This window comes from Pelophylax lessonae, assembly GCF_965119305.1.
Source record: "Pelophylax lessonae genome assembly, chromosome: 4".
Taxonomy (NCBI): Eukaryota; Metazoa; Chordata; class Amphibia; order Anura; family Ranidae; genus Pelophylax; species Pelophylax lessonae.
Genome location: NC_138771.1, coordinates 669,347,874 through 669,366,655, shown reverse-complemented (window position 1 = coordinate 669,366,655; position 18,782 = coordinate 669,347,874). Strand labels below are relative to the sequence as shown.

The 18,782-nt window shown below is 45.6% G+C and overlaps 1 protein-coding gene across 2 annotated transcripts in view; it reads left to right on the top strand.

Annotated features, from left to right (window-relative positions):
• The window catches only part of LOC309554198 (uncharacterized protein), a 328,195-nt gene extending 322,377 nt beyond the window's left edge, over window positions 1-5,818 (top strand). The window contains exon 10 of one of the 2 annotated variants that reach the window (XM_082255831.1): window positions 4,946-5,818. In XM_082255831.1, coding sequence (XP_082111957.1) covers window positions 4,946-5,547 — 602 coding nt within the window. In that variant the 3' untranslated portion in view covers window positions 5,548-5,818. The remainder of the gene's footprint in view (window positions 1-4,945) is intronic. The other variant, XM_082255832.1, reaches the window with a different exon arrangement.
• The last annotated feature ends 12,964 nt before the right edge of the window (window positions 5,819-18,782 follow it).

Here is an 18,782-nt window from a genome sequence, read left to right as displayed (position 1 = left end):
TGACATTGATGGTTTGATGTTATCCTGAGGTGCACTAACAAGTGGCGTATTTGCACCTCGAGATTGATGCTTTTGGGGAACGCTGCAACGGGGGAAAAGGCCACAGTCCCCACTGGAACACGGGACAAGGCAAGAACTGTTAGCTGAGTCATCTTAACAAATAAAATAAATAGTCTTTGGTTATAATACTAATTCAAGGTTTACATTTAAGATTTTACATGATTTTATATAGACTGTATTGAGATGGTGATTATTAATGTAATAATGAACCTGATCTTTATTTAATATATATTTTTTATTATATACATATATATATATATTGTGATGTGATTTTGTCCATGGGTTGTTGATGTGAGAGGTAATCATGCCCTGTGGGTGGGTTGGTAACACCCACATCTAGAATTGTTTCCTGTCATTCTACACTACTGTATATATAAGAAAGGTGCTAGTAGTAGTCTCATGCAGTGGTGTATTTTGATTTGATGTGCTGCCCTAGGTAAGTCTAAAATTGGGCACCCCACTCCTATGTAAATTTTCCCCACCCCTTTCTGTTTAATGAATGTCACTCTCCTCCAATCCTCCAAAATTGAAGGACTACAAGTCCCAGCATGAACCCCTGAGATTTCACAAGAGTGGGGGTGAAAGAGAGGGGGGATTCGAGAGAGGTCAGATGAGAGAGAGAGAGGGGGGTGGGAGAGGGAGGTGAGAGAGAGAGAGAGGGGGGGTGAGAGAGATAGAGAGGGGGTGTAAGAGAGATGGTGTAAGAGAGATAGAGAGGGGGGTGGGAGAGGGAGGGGGTGTGAGAGAGAGAGAGAGAGAGGGAGGTGAGAGAGATAGAGAGGGGGTGGGAGAGGGAGGGGAGTAAGAGAGATGGAGAGAGGGGGTGGCAGAGGGAGGGGGTGAGAGAGAGAGGGGGGTGAGAGAGATAGGGAGGGAGTGGGAGAGGGAGAGGGTGAGAGAGAAAGGGGTGAGAGAGATAGAGACGGGGGTGGGAGAGGGAGGGGGTGAGAGAGAGAGGGGGGTGAGAGAGATAGGGAGGGAGTGGGAGAGGGAGAGGGTGAGAGAGAAAGGGGTGAGAGAGAAAGGGGTGAGAGAGATAGAGACGGGGGTGGGAGAGGGAGGGGGTGAGAGAAAGAGAGAGGGGGTAAGAGAGAGAGAGAGAAAGGGGGTGGGGGAGGGAGGGGGTGAGAGAGAGAGATAGAGAGGGGGGAGGAAGAGGGAGGGGGTGAGAGAGGGAGGGGGCTGAAAGGGAGAAAGAGGGGTTGGGTGAGGGGGGGTTGAGAGAGAGGGGTGGGTGAGAGAGGACAGGAAGAGTGAGAGGGGGTGGAAGACCCCCTAGCCCTGCCTGCATTCCCTCCTGTGCCCCCCTGTCTGTGGGTAGGTGTGTGTGATGCCCCTACCTCTAGCCTGTCCTTGTCCTCAGGGCCCTTGGTCAGCCTGTCTTTCTGTTGATGTCACAGCTGGGAGTGGAGAGAAGGTTGAAGAAGAAGCGCAGGCTCTGGGAGGCTCCAGGAAATGCTGCGCCCACTGCTGCTCAGGTCAGGATGGCGTCAGAGGTCTTCTTCCCAGGCTCTCGGTTCTAGCCAGCTTCTGGTGCCGCCCACTCGCTGTGTGAAGACGCCGTTGCTCATTAGCAGCTGCTTCTGTTGGCACCGGATTGGCAGATTTAGCTCCGCTCCCCTGGACCCTACTGCCACCAGACCGGTGGGACTTTCTATGACAAGGGGCTCAACTTGGCAGCTGCTTTGGGCCCCACGAGCACTAAGCGCAGAGGAGGAGGAAGTTAAATCGTCCTCTGCTTTGAATTATGGGCAGGGCCAGGGAGTCACGGCCGCAACGTCATTGGTTCTTAGATGCCAGGCGGCTCTAGCAACCAGTGGCCAGTAGAGTCCCAGGTGGAGGCAGGGGTGGATTTTTTACCACCCCCCTGCAAAGTGCCGCCCTAGGCCTGGGCTTTGTCGGCCTAGGCCAGGATACAGCACTTATGTGGCTCTGAAAAAAAAAAGGGAATCCTCGAAACACGTCAGCTCATGGGGTCTTCAATTTCTGTTGTACGTGTTGATGAAATTTGGTTGGAATTATGATGGGATATGAGATACGCCTTTAACAATAGCAACTTTGTGAGTATAATGCCTCATGCACAAGGGGCTTTTTTACAGCGGCTGTTTTTGGCGTCAGACATTTCTTTCTGCAGCCAGTAAACTCCCTAGGAAGTTCTCCTATGTCTCCCCAGCATGTTGTCCTATGTCTCCAAGCATGTTCTCCTATGTCTCCCCAGCATGTTCTCCTATGTCTCCCCGGCATGTTCTCCTATGTCTCCCCAGCATGTTCTCCTATGTCTCCCCAGCATGTTCTCCTATGTCTCCCCAGCAGCATGTTCTCCTATGTCTCCCCAGCATGTTCTCCTATGTCTCCCTGGCATGTTATCCTATGTCTCCCCAGCATGTTCTCCTATGTCTCCAAGCATGTTCTCCTATGTCTCCCCAGCAGCATGTTCTCCTATGTCTCCCCAGCATGTTCTCCTATGTCTCCAAGCATGTTCTCCTATGTCTCCCCAGCATGTTCTCCTATGTCTCCCCGGCATGTTCTCCTATGTCTCCAAGCATGTTCTCCTATGTCTCCCCAGCATGTTATCCTATGTCTCCCCAGCATTTTCTCCTATGTCTCCAAGCATGTTCTCCTATGTCTCCCCAGCATGTTATCCTATGTCTCCCCGGCATGTTATCCTATGTCTCCCCAGCATGTTATCCTATGTCTCCCCAGCATGTTCTCCTATGTCTCCCCGGCATGTCCTCCTATATCTCCCCAGCATGTTCTCCTATGTCTCCAAGCATGTTCTCCTATGTCTCCCCAGCATGTTCTCCTATGTCTCCCCAGCATGTTCTCCTATGTCTCCCCGGCATGTTCTCCTATGTCTCCCCAGCATGTTATCCTATGTCTCCCCAGCATGTTCTCCTATGTCTCCCCAGCATGTTATCCTATGTCTCCCCCAGCATGTTCTCCTTTGTCTCCCCAGCATGTTCTTCTATGTCTCCCCAGCATGTTCTCCTATGTCCCTCTGGCATGTTCTACTATGTCTCCCCGGCATGTTCTCCTATGTCTCCCTGGCATGGTCTCTTATGTCCCCCCGGCATGTTCTCCTATGTCTTCCAGGCATGTTCTCCTATGTCTTCCAGGCATGTTCTCCTATGTCTCCCCAGCATGTTATCCTATGTCTCCCCGGCATGTTATCCTATGTCTCCCCAGCATGTTCTCCTATGTCTCCCCGGCATGTCCTCCTATGTCTCCCCAGCATGTTCTCCTATGTCTCCAAGCATGTTCTCCTATGTCACCCCAGCATGTTCTCCTATGTCTCCCCAGCATGTTCTCCTATGTCTCCCCGGCATGTTCTCCTATGTCTCCCCAGCATGTTATCCTATGTCTCCCCAGCATGTTATCCTATGTCTCCCCAGCATGTTCTCCTATGTCTCCCCAGCATGTTATCCTATGTCTCCCCCAGCATGTTCTCCTTTGTCTCCCCAGCATGTTCTTCTATGTCTCCCCAGCATGTTCTCCTATGTCCCTCTGGCATGTTCTACTATGTCTCCCCGGCATGTTCTCCTATGTCTCCCTGGCATGGTCTCTTATGTCCCCCCGGCATGTTCTCCCATGTCTTCCAGGCATGTTCTCCTATGTCTTCCAGGCATGTTCTCCTATGTCTCCCCAGCATGTTCTCCTATGTCTCCCCGGCATGTTCTCCTATGTCCCCCCAGCATGTTCTCCTATGTCTCCCCAGCATGTTCTCCTATGTCTCCTCAGCATGTTCTCCTATGTCTCCCCGGCATGTTCTCCTATGTCTCCCCTGCATGTTCTCCTATGTCTCCTCAGCATGTTCTCCTATGTCTCCCCAGCATGTTCTCCTATGTCTCCCCAGCATGTTCTCCAGAGGGGAATGTCTGGTGACGTAGGTCTACGTCGCCAGACGATAACGAGCCACTTTGCCGCAGTACAGTCAACATGACTGGTCGGCAAGTGGTTAAATCAGGTTTGGTCTCCACCCAGAGTCTGGCCACATCAATCACCTTGCAGGTGGATGGACAGACAAGAAGAATGCCACAGCCAAAACTGGGATGCTTGAATGAAGAGCAGGAGCACTAGACTCTCCTGACAATATAACAGCCAGTTTATATACCTTGGTGTTGGGTTAGGGCTCCTATACTTCTACATCTGAGGCCTCCATTTTAATCAAAATATTAGCAGGACATTTGGAGATCAAAATAACACCCTTGACTAGATAACTGAGACGGTGAAAAAAGGTGCAAAAACACAACTAACCATAAAGATAACTTTAAGATGGTACCTCACCCCACAAAGACTGGCCAAAATATATAACACAACCTGTTTAACCTGATACAACTGAATTGCTGCACTCACTGCATGTTTCTGAGGTTTATCTGCTGATAGATCTCAACATTCCACTTATCTGAGCCTTCTCTCTCCCTCTCCCTCTCCTTCTCCTTCTCTCTCTCCCACCCCTCCCCCCCCCCTCTCTTTCTCTCACCTTCTCTCCTTTCTCTTTCTCTTCTCCTCTGATTGAATCCGAAGGAGAACGTACCACTTTGTAATGTTAATCTTGTACTCAACCTTGTTATGTTGTATTTTTTACTAATCTACGTGTTTAGCGGCTGCGTCCGCATTTCTTTGTTACCTTTTGAAATACCAATAAAAATTATTAAAAAAAAAATTATATAAAAAAGGTGCCAAAACACGTTTATTACTGGATCTGAAAGCCATGTATTTATTCACAAAATGGAAATACATTCATGATCTTCCTGAGATATATGAGAGTAAACATCTATATATATTTTTACATTTCTAGAATCTATAAATAATTTATGGATTTATTGTTAATCATCGAAAGCTTTGATCTGTAGCAGCAATGAGTTTTGTCTGTTTTCTTCCTTAGGCTTGGAGGGTAAAGTCTTCGTCCTTCCCAAAGCAACCGACACAGCTCATGTCATTCTAAGACCTACAATTACAGAGCCATTGAAGGAAGTCAGCGTCTGTCTACGTTCTTATACCGACCTTTCCCGCCAATATACTCCCTTCTCTCTCGCTACTCCTGGAAAGGACAATGCCTTTCTCATCTACTTAAAGCCTCCAAACATTTGTTCCGTATATATCAACCAGGAAGTCACTGATTTTAAGACAGACTCAGAGTCTTTGGACTGGAGGCACATCTGTGTGACCTGGAACTCCAATACTGGAGTGGTCCAACTTTTGGTCAATGGGAAACTCTACCCCAGAAGAGTCTCCATGAAAGGGTCTTCTATCGCAGCAGAAACCAGCATTATTTTAGGTCAGGAACAAGATTCTTTTGGTGGAAAGTTTGATGGTTCTCAGTCATTAGTTGGTGAAATAAGTGATGTCCACATGTGGGATTATGTCCTGACTCCGGAAGACATCAAGAAAGTCATCTCTGGCGAACACAATGGAAATGTCATTAATTGGATATCGCTATATGATGAAATCAAAGGGGATGTTCTTGTCCAGCCCAAATTTCAGTGAAAGTGAATGAGCTCATTATATACACTTTGTTCTTAAGATACCCCAACTGCTGATTCTGAATTACAGCTATAATGATGATTTATTTGTCATCCCCATAAATATTGAAGGTTGACAATGACAATGATAAGTTTAGATCAAATAATCAATGATCTTATAGTGTAACTAAAATTGTAAACAGGATTCTAAATCATTAGAGTTTTTATTTTCTCAATGGTAACATAATAGTCCTGATTGTATAATCTTATAATCTTAACACAATCAATATTAACATAAACCATCTGAAATAAAATATATATAGAAGCAATATACAAGCTGCATTCTTTCTGTTTTCACTTTGTTAAAAAATCTTGCATCTAATTGGTTAGTTTTAATCACCCTTCACTCCTCCCTTCTACTTCAACTATTTGTAGGTGGTAATAAGGGTTAGAAAGAGGAGATCCCTTGAATACTCCCAGCCTAGCACAGGGGGCAATAAGTGTGGTTGCTGTGATCTGGTAAGTAGAGTTGAGCGAACACCTGGATGTTCGGGTTCAGCGGGTTCGACCGAACTTGAAAAAAAAGTCCGGGTTCTTGACCCGGACATAACCCAAACTTTGTCCCGATCCCGAACCCCATTGAAGTCAATAGAGACCCGAACTTTTGAGCACTAAAATGCCTCTAAAACAAACATGGAAAGGGCTAGAGAGCTAAAAATAGCAGCAAAATCATCTTAAGAGCATGGCAAGTGCTCTGCAAACAAATGTGGATAGGGAAATAACTTAAAATAACATAAAAAAAAAACATAAAAATAAAAAATAATCATCTTGAATGATGTAGGAGGAGGACGAGGCCCATATGGAGTAGGAGGTTGAGGTGGCGGTGGATATGGCGGTGTAGGTGGAAGCAGTGGCGGCAGTGGAGGAGGAGGACGAGGTAACCAACACTGGTTTATGTTTTTAATAAAAAAAAAATTTAAATTCGAGTACACCCCAAAAGAGTAAGAAAGATCAAATCCAGCAATGGCTGGGTAAGGCCGGTATACATGACTATTCTGCTCAAGGTACGGACAAGTCCTGTGGGATCCATGCCTGGTTCATTTTAATGAACGTGAGCTTGTCCACACTGGCTCTGGACAGGCGGCTGCGCTTCTCTGTGATAACGCCCCCAGCCGTGCTAAATACACGTTCAGATAATACACTGGCTGCAGGGCAGGCCAGCACCTCCAAGGCGTAAAGGGAAAGCTCAGGCCATGTGCCCAACTTGGAGACCCAGAAGTTGAAGGGGGCAGACCCGTCATTCAGTACGTCTAGGCGTGTGCACACATACTGCTCCACCATGTTAGTGAAATGCTGCCTCCTGCTAAGACGTTCCATATCAGCTGCTGGTACAGCTGCTTGTTGTGGCGTACTGAAAAAGCTTTTCCACATGTCAGCCATGCTAACCCTGCCTTCTGAGGTGCTGGCGGTGCCCTGGCAGCGTTGACGACCTCTTCCTTCTCCTCCCCTGCCTTGGCCTTGTGCTTCCACTGTGCCCCCGCTGTCAGGTGGGAATGACACCAGCAGCGCGTCTACCAGCATGCGCTTGTACTCTCGCATCTTCCGATCATGCTCCAGTGAGGGAATTAAGGACGGTACGTTGTCCTTGTAACAGGGATCCAGCAGGGTGGCCACCCAGTAATCAGCACAAGTTACTATGTGGGAAACTCGGCGGTCAGTGCGGAGACATTGCTGCCCAGAGACAACTAAAAGCTGTCCTCTGTGGGAGGTGTATCCTCTGTATCCCCCCAGCCATGCACCAGTGATGGTCATGAGCTGGCCTGGGTGCCACCCTGCTGTGAACATGGTTCCATATCCTCCTCCATCTCCTCCTCCTCATCCTCATCATCCTCCAGGACTGTGCTCCTGCTGGACAATTGTGTCCCTGGCGTTTGTGTGTGCAGGAACCCACCCTTGGAGCCACTTGCGAATGACTGCCCTGAAAGCCTTGAAAATGTTACCTCTTCATCCTCCTTCTCCTCCTCATCCTGTGCCACATCCTCTTCCATCATCGCACGAAGTGTTTTTTCAAGAAGACATAGAAGTGGAATAGTTAAGCTGAGAACGGCGTCATCGGCACTGGCCATGTTGGTGGAGTACTCGAAACAGCGCAACAAGGCACACAGGTCTCGCATGGTGGCCCAGTTATTGGTGGTGAAGTGGTGCTGTTCTGCAGAGCGACTCACGCGTGCATGCTGCAGCTGAAATTCCACTATGGCCTGCTGCTGCTCGCACAGTCTGGCCACCATGTGCAAGGTGGAGTTCCACCTTGTGGGCACGTCACATATGAGGCGGTGAGCGGAAAGGCCGAAGTTACGCTGCAGCGCTGACAGGCGAACAGCAGCAGGGTGAGAACGCCGAAAGTGTGCACAGACGGCCCGCACTTTCTGCAGCAGCTCTGACATATCGGGACAATTTCTAAGGAACCTCTGCACCACAAAATTCAGCACATGCGCCAAGCAAGTGATGTGTGTCAAACCGGCTAGGCCCAGAGCTGCTATGAGATTTCACCCGTTATCGCACACCACCAGGACGGGCTTGAGGCTCACTGGCAGCAACCACTCATCGGTCTGCAGTTCAATGCCCCTCCACAACTCCTGCGCAGTGTGTGGTTTTTCACCCAAACAGGCAAGTTTTAAAACTGCCTGCTGTCGTTTACCCCTGGCTGTGCTGAAGTTGGTGGTGAAGTTAGGAACAGGAGGCAAACTGAAGCGCCTTGCAATCCTCCGTGGTGGAAGGACATGGGCCAAACTGCTATCCGCCTCAGGCCCAGCCGCCACTGCATTTACCCAGTGTGCTGTTAGGGAGATATAACGCCCCTGACCGTGCTTACTGGACCACGTATCCGTAGTTAGGTGGACCTTGCCACAGATGGCATTGCGCATTGCACACCTGATTTTGTCACCCACTTGGTTGTGCAGGGAAGGGATGGCTTGCCTGGAAAAGAAGTGGTGGCTGGGCACGACGTACTGTGGGACAGCCACCGCCATAAGGCTCTTCAAACTCTGCGTCTCCACCAGCCAGAATGACATCATTTCAAAGGCCAGGAATTTTGAAATGCTGGCATTCAGGGTCAGGGATCGCGGGTGGGTAGGAGGGTACTTCCTTTTCCGCTCCAGTTTTTGGGAGATAGAAAGCTGAACGCTTCCACGGGACATTGTGGAGATGGTTGTTGGTGACCCAGGTGGTGGTGTTGCTGGTGGATCCTCTGTTTGTGGGGTGGCAGGTGCCACTGTCACTACAGAGGTGGATGAAGAGGCCGAGACTGCAGCAGCAAAAGAGGAAGCAGGAGGAGCCAGAGACCTTTCTTGGTTTTTGAGGTGTGCACTCCACTGCTTTGCACTTAGATGCCTGGTCATGCAGGTTGTACTTAGGTTGAGAAGGTTTATGCCTCGCTTCAGGCTCTGATTGCACAGCGTGCAAACCACTCGTGTCCTGTCATCATCACATTGTCTGAAGAACTGCCACGCTAGGGAACTCCTGTGAGCTGGCTTTGGAGTGCTCGGTCCCTTGCTGCGTTGGGCAGGCGTAGTGTCTAGGGCACGGCCGCTCCGCTTTTGCACCCTGCTCCCTCTTCTGCTGCGCTGGTGGCTCTGTGAGACCACCGTCTCTTCCTCCAAACTACTCAGGTCACCTGCATGATGTTCATTCCATGTGGGGTCGAGGACCTCATCGTCCTCCACATCGTCTTCCACCCAGTCTTCACCCCTGCAACCCTTGTCGGTCTTCACAATTCGGAATTCTGCAGCAGTTGGCACCTGTGTTTCGTCATCATCTGAGACGTGCTGCGATGGTCCTCCCATGTACTCATCTGGAGACATAAGTGGTTGGGCATCGGTGCACTCAATCTCTTCCACTTCTGGGGCAGGGCTAGGTGGATGGCCCTGGGAAACCCTGCTGACAGAGTCATCAAAAAGAAGAAGAGATTGCTGCATGAATTGGGGCTCAGACTGCTTGGCTGATTTGCAAGGGGATGCGGTGACAGATTGATGGACATCGGCTGCAGGTGCCAACTCTGACCTTTCAGCAGAAGACTGGGTGGGAGACAATGTGAAGGAACTGGAGGCACCGTCAGCAACCCAATCTACTATCGCCTGTACTTGTTCTGGCCTCAACATTTGTAGAGGCACATTAGGCCCTGCCAAATACTGCTGCAAGTTCTGTCGCCTACTCACAGCTGAGGAAGGTGTTTCACCTGTGTGTGTAGCTGGCACAGATCGACCACATCCTCTCCTTGCAACAGGAGCTCCACCATCAACACCACGACCCAGGCCACGTCCCTTATTTGACCTTCTCCTCATATTTATCGAATTTTGGATCTTGCCCAAAATGGGTTTTTATTGCAAGGTGCAATACAACAGTATGCAATGTGTGTATCTCACTGTAACATATGCAGACAGGGCCGCAATAAACTCTTTTGTCCCCTAAATAGTTTTTTTTTTATTGCAAGGCGCAATACAACAGTATGCAATTGGTGTATCTCACTGTAACATACATGGACAGGGCCGCAATCAACTTTTTTTGCCCCTAAATAGTTTTTTTTTATGCAAGGCGCAATACAACAGTATGTAATGGGTGTATCTCACTGTAACATATGCGGACAGGGCAGTAATAAACTCTTTTGTCCCCTAACTCTTTTTTTTTTTTGTTGCAAGGCGCAATACAACAATATGCAATGGGTGTATCTCACTGTAACATATGCGGACAGGGCAGCAATAAACTCTTTTGTCCCCTAAATAGTTTTTTTTTTATTGCAAGGCGCAATACAACAGTATGCAATTGGTGTATCTCACTGTAACATACATGGACAGGGCCGCAATCAACTTTTTTTGCCCCTAAATGTTTTTTTTTTTTTATTGCAAGGCGCAATACAACAGTATGCAATGGGTGTATCTCACTGTAACATATGCGTACAGGGCAGCAATAAACTCTTTTGTCCCCTAAATAGTTTTTTTTGTTGCAAGGCGCAATACAACAGTATGCAATAGGTGTATCGCACTGTAATGTATGAATGAAAAACTGAAAAATAATTGTCCCCTTAATTGGTGCTTGTTGAATAGCAGATTTGAAATGCAGTGTCTGTCTAAACGCTGTAAGTCACAGTAAAATATGAAGGAAAAAAAAAATGTTTTATTTTTTAAATGCAGATTAAGCAGACACATATGCACTGAGGTTGCAGGAAATGCCCGCTGCGCACCGCACGCCTAACAGGTTGGATACTGTTGTTTTTCTATTCCACTATTGAATTAAAAAAAAAAAAAAAAACATGTGAATGAAAAACTGAAAAATATTTTTTTTTACCCTAAATACTGTAAAAAAATTATTTTCCCCTCACATTGGTGTTTTTTGAAGAGCAGGTTAGAAAAGCAATGTCTGTCTGACACACAGTCTTTAAGGTTAAATATAAAGGAAAAAATGTTTTTTCTTTTTCAAATGCAGATTAAGCAGACACATATGCACTGAGGTTGCATGAAATGTGCAGCACCGCACGCCTAACAGACTGATAAAATTTTTTTGTTTCTCCCTTCTCCTCCTCACTTGGCTCAGACCAGGGCATAAAAATCGTTCTACTGCACCCCCACACAATACAATCAATGTAGATCGCTGTCTGATTAAAGCAGATTGTTCCTATCTATGCTTTCCCTACAAGCAATCTCTCCAGCCTGGCCCTACAGTAAACTCCTATCTCTACCTCCTGGCAAAAACATCGTTCACTGCACCCCACAAAATCAAATCAATGTAGATCGCTGTATGATAAAGCAGATTGTTCCTCCTATGCTTTCCCTACAAGCAATCTCTCCAGCCTCGCCCTATAATAAACTCCTATCTCTCCCTCAGCAGTAGTATCAGGAACCTCTCCCTAGTATAGTTATAGCAGAGTGATGTGCGGCGCTATGTGACTCCAGCTTATATAGACTCTGGGTCACATGCTACACCGGCCTATCACAGCCATGCCATTAGTATACATGGCTGTGATGGCTTCTAGGGCACACTAGTTAAACGCTTGCTGATTGGCTGCCTTGCACCTGTTGAAAGCGCGCCATTAAAACCGCGTCAAAACATCAAATAACATTACCGAACAACGGACAGTACCCGAACATACAGTGAAATGTTCTGGTTCGGGTCCGGGTACCGAATACCCAAAAGTCCGGTACAAACACTAACAATACAGTCCGGGTTCGCTCAACCCTATATATTACATTATTTAAGTTATCACGTATGCACTTTAGTAGTTACAGGGAATTTTGCGCTGCTTGAATTGTAGTTGTGTCTGTGATTCTGAGAACTTAACTTTTCCTCTGTGGACGTGGAGCAGCAGCAATTCCTATATATTGAGGGTATTATATATATTGTTCCTGGCGTGAGTGTTTATACTTAATTTACCCCTCCTCTCTGTTCCCATTCCTGGTTTTCTTTCTCTGCCCTGCATGCTGGGGGCTGTAGTCTGCCCCCCCCTGTGGATCACCGTTGGGCTGCTCACCTTCGGGACTACATGTACGATGATGCTCTGCTCTCCCTTCTCCTCTTCTGATTGGTCCTCCTTAGTGGCAAATCAGGAATGGGCAGTGGCGGGTTGGGCTACTTTTTATCTCTATTCTCCTTCTCCCACGCTGTGACAGGATGCAGTTTGGCAAGTGGGGGGGGGGGAGAGGAGACACTGACAGCCTTGCTGTCTTTGGACGGCCGATCTGGTCTCCCACTGTGACGGTGTTTCCAGTAGGGAAGGGAGAGAAAGCTTGCAGCTGCTCTGTCTCTGTCAGCGGGGAGTGCAGACAGGGAGGGATCTCTGCAACGTCGCTACATAGGTAAATTTAGTTGGGCTCCACTGTACCACTTTATAACCAGAGATAAATCTATAATCCTACCACTTTATAAAACTCTGGTGCAACCACATCTGGAATATTCTGTCCAGTTCTGGTCGCCAGTCCTCAGAAGGGATGTGATGGAGCTGGAGAGAGTCCAGAGGAGAGCAACTAAACTGTTTAGGGGATTGGAGGACCTTAATTATGAAGAGCGCTTCCAAGCGCTTGATTTATTCTCCCTGGAAAGGAGACGCATGAGAGGGGACGTGATAGCGATATACAAGTACCTCAGCGGTGATCTCAGCATAGAAAAAAAAAACTGTTCAGTAGCAAAGAATGCATGAGGACACGAGGCCATACAATAGAATTAGAGGAGAAAACATTTAACCTTAGGCTACGCAGGGGTTTTTTTACTGTTAGGGCTACAAGATTGTGGAATTCTCTACCACAAGTGGTAGTTACTGCAAGGAGTATGGCTACTTTTAAAAGACTCGTGGACGTACATCTCAAGGATCAAAACATTCAGGGGTATGTGAAATACTGTAATTATGTACAGGTTGAACTGGATGGACTAACTTCTTTATTCAAGCTCAACTACTATGTAACTATGTTATTTGTTTTAGACTGTGCAGTGCTTCAAGGCTTTGGCTCTGTTACCTCCCCTTGACTTCAACAACTGCCTGGATAGTTCTAATACTCAAAGGGTGGAGGAACAGAGGCTGCAGCCTGACTATCGTGTTCCCACCAATCCCTGAGGAGGCACAGCATGGTAGGTAGGTGGGGGGGGGACCACTCATAAATAGTCAGAGCCTGCAGGAAGCGGCTTCATATGGTGGCATACGGAGAAGAGGAGGAGCCAGGAGCACCAGCGGGGGCCCTAGAAGACGAGTGAAATTCTATTGCATAGAGCTGATATAATTATATGTGTAGCCCCCTTGTCTTAAACAGGGTATACCAGCTAATTTAGCTGTGCTAGGTGGTAACTAACCTGGCTGATTTGAAGTCTTTGTGATCATTTGGGGTTTTCTTTTTTTTTTTAATAACAATTTATTGAAAAATTTGCAAGCATACAGAATAGTACACAACAATTGTATGAAGGGAAAAAATAACATTAACAGGAATAGTAACAGACGCATGCCTAAAGACTGGAAAATAAAGGCACCCTGTGTGAGTTGAACATAACATAGGCCATTTAGAAATACAATAATCATACACGACCAGAAGAATAGATATGCCCACGGGGGAATCGGGGTAGGTCCACCCTAACTAGCACAAACAGAGCAAGGAGTTGGCGAGGTAAGACAAATCTAAAGGGGGTTGAGCACCTCAGGGAATGGACAACCCCAATGGGGATCACAATGTGTCCGAAACCCCAGAGTACTCATACAAGGGAAGCGATGGGTGACCTCATTGAAGCGGGGGAGGGGGGGCAGAAAAGAGGGTAATAAAGGGGCAAAATGTGAGCATGGAAAGACCAATTGATTGGAGCAAAAGTGGTACGCGTGAAAAGAGGGCTATGTGGGGCCTACGAATGAGGAGGGGGGTATGGAGCCAGGAAGGGGGCGAGGGAAGACACAAAGGGGAGAGAAAGGGGAGGGGAGAAAGGAGAGAGGAAGAGGAGAGAGAGAGAAGGAGAAAGAAAGAAAGGGGGGCCAATCATTTGGGTTTTCATTTCTCCTAAGCCTGGTGTAGTTGTAGCTCCTCCCTTTTGTCAGTAAGGTTTTTTGGAGTCTGCTGGACTTTTTGCCTGTTGTCCTAGGGTGTCCTGTGTTCTAACCCTCTCTCCCTGCATTTTCTCATTGTAAAATAAACTCACATTTGTTCGTCCTAAAAGTGACTGGCCTCCATTTTTTTTTCAACTATCCATGCCCACCATGCTTTGGAATCAGCACCCTGAGGTGAAATGTCAGCCTTCTCTGATGCCAAGGGTCAGGGGGGCGCTCGACATGTTTGTTATTTAAAAAACATATATATAATTTACAATCACTTAAGGGCTCCTTTACATTTACGACTCATTTACGACTTCAACACACATTGCCTGGCGTTTCCACATGCTTTTTTGATGCATTTTTGATGCTTTGGTGGTGCCTTGATGATGCTTCGATGGTGCTTTTTTGAAGCTTTAACTAAGCTTGGTAGATGCCATGTGTGTGTGGATATTTCATACCTGCAATACCCCTGAAACATAACTAAAGCTGAATTAAAGCCTCTCATAAGCTGTAGGTGCTTCAAGTGAGCTTTGTCATAGACTTCTATGGGGCTTTGAAGATGCTTTGGAGCACCACTAAAGCAACATAAGGTATAATTTTTGAAGCAAAGCAAAGCAAACCAAGGTGTAAACAGGACTGTAAGCTAACCATTTTATTTAGATATAGAACTGGGTCTCTACTCTGTGCCACATCCAAGTAATAGATACACAAAAGTTAGCAGAACCCCAGTTCTGTCTGTATAGGCAGACTTTACTGGCAATGTTTTGAGACCAAAATTTAAAAAAAATATAGCCTTTATTCACAAAATTTAAAAAGACACGAATAATATATAATCATTGGGACATACAACGATATCCAGAGCACATGTACATGACCATACATCACGGAAGACACTGCATAAAAACAGCGTACGACAGGACATGGAAAAAGCTCGAACAAAGGGCACCCTCTCCTGGTGGGGAGGTAAGGGTGATTCTATATCCCCCACGAAAACACCATGGGGTGACCTAGTTCCAGTAGTGGAAAAATAATACAGCCACTAGGTCAACCCGTTTGGCAAACCTTAGCTTTATCAAGACCAAGCTGTAAATCAGTCTTTGTTTAGACTTGTCATTTGAGACCTTGTAACAGAGCTATATCCTGAATCCATCAAGGGAACGCCAGTATCCGGGAACACGCGATTCCCTAATTTTATATACGCATCATGGGCAGCCCTTATCTCAATAGTTGATCAACAGAAAGTCTAAACCAGCAGGGTATGATGAGGTGGGCCAAAAGAAAAATAAAAGTTTCCACCAAACCTGTGCAATTCACAGAAAAGCCCCCTTGGGAAAGGAAGTATTTGCATGGCTCATTCCATTACAAATTATGTTTTTTTATTGCTCAGTAGAATTGGTGGTATCACATAACTTTAGTAATTCTGCGTAATTCAACTCAAAGAATGTCTCAGTAAAATAACCTTCCTATTGCAAACATTTTTACGTGCATGTTTTCTCTACGATCTTACTTTATGCATACTAGTTATGATTGTCTACGTGGTATGATATGACTGTAGGTTACTGAGGATGTCAATAAAACCTTTTATAAAAGAAAAGAACCTTTAACATGAGACGGGTAGAAAGCTGACTTTGGATTAAAGCCGGAAAACTGAACTGGGAGCTCAATTTTTTTCAGTTCTTCAAAGTTCATAACAGGATTATTCCTTTAGGAGTTTCTCCAATATTTGGAGGCCCTGGGTATTACCCTTCTCTAGAGGTATTAGGGAGTTAAGCCTAGTGTTATTATGTTCTGAAGCTGATTGCATATCGGTGACTTCCATAGGACTATCATTTTGGACATCTTTGAAATAGACTCAATATTATAGAACCTTTTTATGGTAAGTTTTCTTATATTTTTTTTTTCTAATGTTTAACCACTTGAGCTCCAGGAGTATTTACCACCTTCCTGACCAGGCCATTTTTTGTTATTTAGCACTGCACTACTTTAACCACTTAAGCCCCGGAAGATTTTACCCCCTTCCTGACCAGGGGTTTTTTTGTAATTTTTTACTGCATGGATTTAACGGACAATTGTGTGGTCGTGCGACGCTGTACCTAAACGAATTTGACGTACTTTTTTTTCCCACAAACAGAGCTTTCTTTTGGTGGTATTTGATCACCTGTGCAATTTTTTGATCATGCGCTATAAACAAAAAAAGAGTGTAAATTTTGCAAAAATAACAATATTTTTCACATTTTTTTATATGAAATTCCCCAAAAAAATGTAAAAATCAAAATTTTTTAAAATTTTCAACCAATTTGTTTTATGCTACATATGTTTGGTAAAAAAAATCGCAAAAAGCGTATTTTGATTGGTTTGGCTACTATGCTGCAGCTCAGTTTCAGGGTCTTGGAAATCTTCTTATAGTCTAGGCCATCTTTATGTAGAGCAACAATACATTTTTCAGATCCTCAGAGAGTTCTTTGCAATGAGGTGCCATGTTGAACTTCCAGTGACCAGTATGAGAGAGTGAGAGCGATAACACCAAATTTAACACACCTGCTGCCTATTCACACCTGAGACCTTGTAACACTAACGAGTCACATGACACCGGGGAGGGAAAATGATTAATTGGGCCCAATTTAGACATTGTCACTTAGGGGTGTACTCACTTTTGTTGCCAGTGGTTTAGACATTAATGGCTGTGTTGAGTTATTTTGAGGGGACAGCAAATTTACACTGTTATACAAGCTGTACACTCACTACTTTACATTGTAGCAAAGTGTCATTTCTTCAGTGTTGTCACACGAAAAGATAGAATAAAATATTTACAGAAATGTGAGGGTGTACTCATGTTTGTGAGATACTGTAAACAAAAAAGACTGAAAATTTGGAAAGAAAAACAATATTTTTTACTTTCTGCTATAGAACGTATCCAATAAAAAATAAAAAAATAAAATTTCTTAATACATTTTGGCCAAAATGTATTTTGCTGCATGTTTAGTAAAAAAAAAAGGTGTATATTGATTGATTTGTGTGAAAGTTATAGCGTCTACAAACTTTGGGATATATACTGGTATTCTTTAAATTTTTTTTATACTATGGCGATGATCAGAGACTTATAATGGGACTGTGATAGTGCAGTGAGCAATCTGACTGATTAACTGCCACTGACATTACCAGTGACACAAATGCAGTGCTAATACTGTACACTGTCACTGTACTAATGTCACAGGCTGAGAAGGAGTTAACATCTCGGGTAATCAAGGGTTTTAATGTGTGCCTAACAAGTGTTCATTTGTATATTGTGTGCTGATTTTTACTAAAGATCTCTTTGTTTCTTTTCCCTGCTTTGCAGAGATGAGAAACAGAGAGAGATAATTCCCTCTGTAGAGAGGCCTGTGTTGATTGTCAGCACAGGGCTCTGGGCTGTGATTGGACAAAGCTGATCAGCAGGTCCCAGCCATGGATCATTGGCCGGGATCTGCTGACAAACTCCCCCTGTATACAATTACCGTGGACATCAGCGGGGGGCGCGCAGCAACGTGCCAGTCGCAAGTCCACAAGATGTTAAATAACATGAACTGGTTTGGATAATTGGTGAGAGAAAAATTCAATCCTTTCTGTAACAAAAGATAGTCATATGGAGTAACGGGTGTGGAGGACAACTTAAAGCGGAGTTCCGGGCACAAAATCAACCTAATCGATTTTGTGCCATCCGCTTGCTTTGCTTCACCTGAAAAGGAATTGGATAGTTAGGATTATTTTTTTTTTTTTACTTACCTTGTAATTGTAGAAAGAAATACTTACCTATTCTCCACTTCCTCCCTCTGTGGCCTCGGCCCGCGCCATATCTTCCGGTTTGCAATGATTCCTGGGAGCTGAACGTCATCACTCCCAGGAATCAATGAGACGGCACCGGCCCCGCTCGTCACTTCAGGTGCGACGCCGCATTCCCTGCTAAACAGCTTCTAGGCATGCCCAGAAGCTGTTTAGCAGGGAATGCGGCGCCGCACCAGAAGTGACGAGAGGGGCCGGTGAAGGCTCATTCTGGGAGAAGAAGACGCGGAAGAGGACGCCGAAGAGGACCGCGCCGGCTTCAGCTGCCCACAAGAGAGATGGAAACGCTGTGGAAGAAATTTTATAAGTGAGTATTTCTTCTTGCAGGTAAGTGCGAACCGGGACAGATCAGAGGCTAGCCATTGTGGAATGTACTAGCCCTGACTGTCCCGGGGGTATGTTCATTGAAAAGATGTTTCTGTGTCCGGAACTCCGCTTTAAAGATCTTTATGTACCACAAGTTTCTTCATGTAGAGCTCCTCTCTTCTTCTTTTGTTTCCCTCCTCTAGGTCCCCTTCTCTTTTCTGATTCAAATGCTTTTTGGTTTACTAATGGGGTCAAAACAGTCTCAAATGAGGATTGTGTTACAGATCTAATATCTGTAGTGGATGTGGTATCATTACTTTTTTTCTTGGATGTTTCAGTTTTTTTTGAACAGTAGGTTACATATATTGTGGCTTATTAGATTGTATTAATCAGTGTAAAGAAGAACAAGAAATCCTGGAAGTGATGGTTTGGCCCCCACAGTGCCTTGATTACATCTTGGAGTCTGGGATGACATGAAGAGACAGAAGGACTGGAGGCAGCTGACATCCACAGGAGATCTGTGCTTAGTTCTCCTATATCAGTGATGGCAAACCTTGGCACCCCAGATGTTTTGGAACTACATT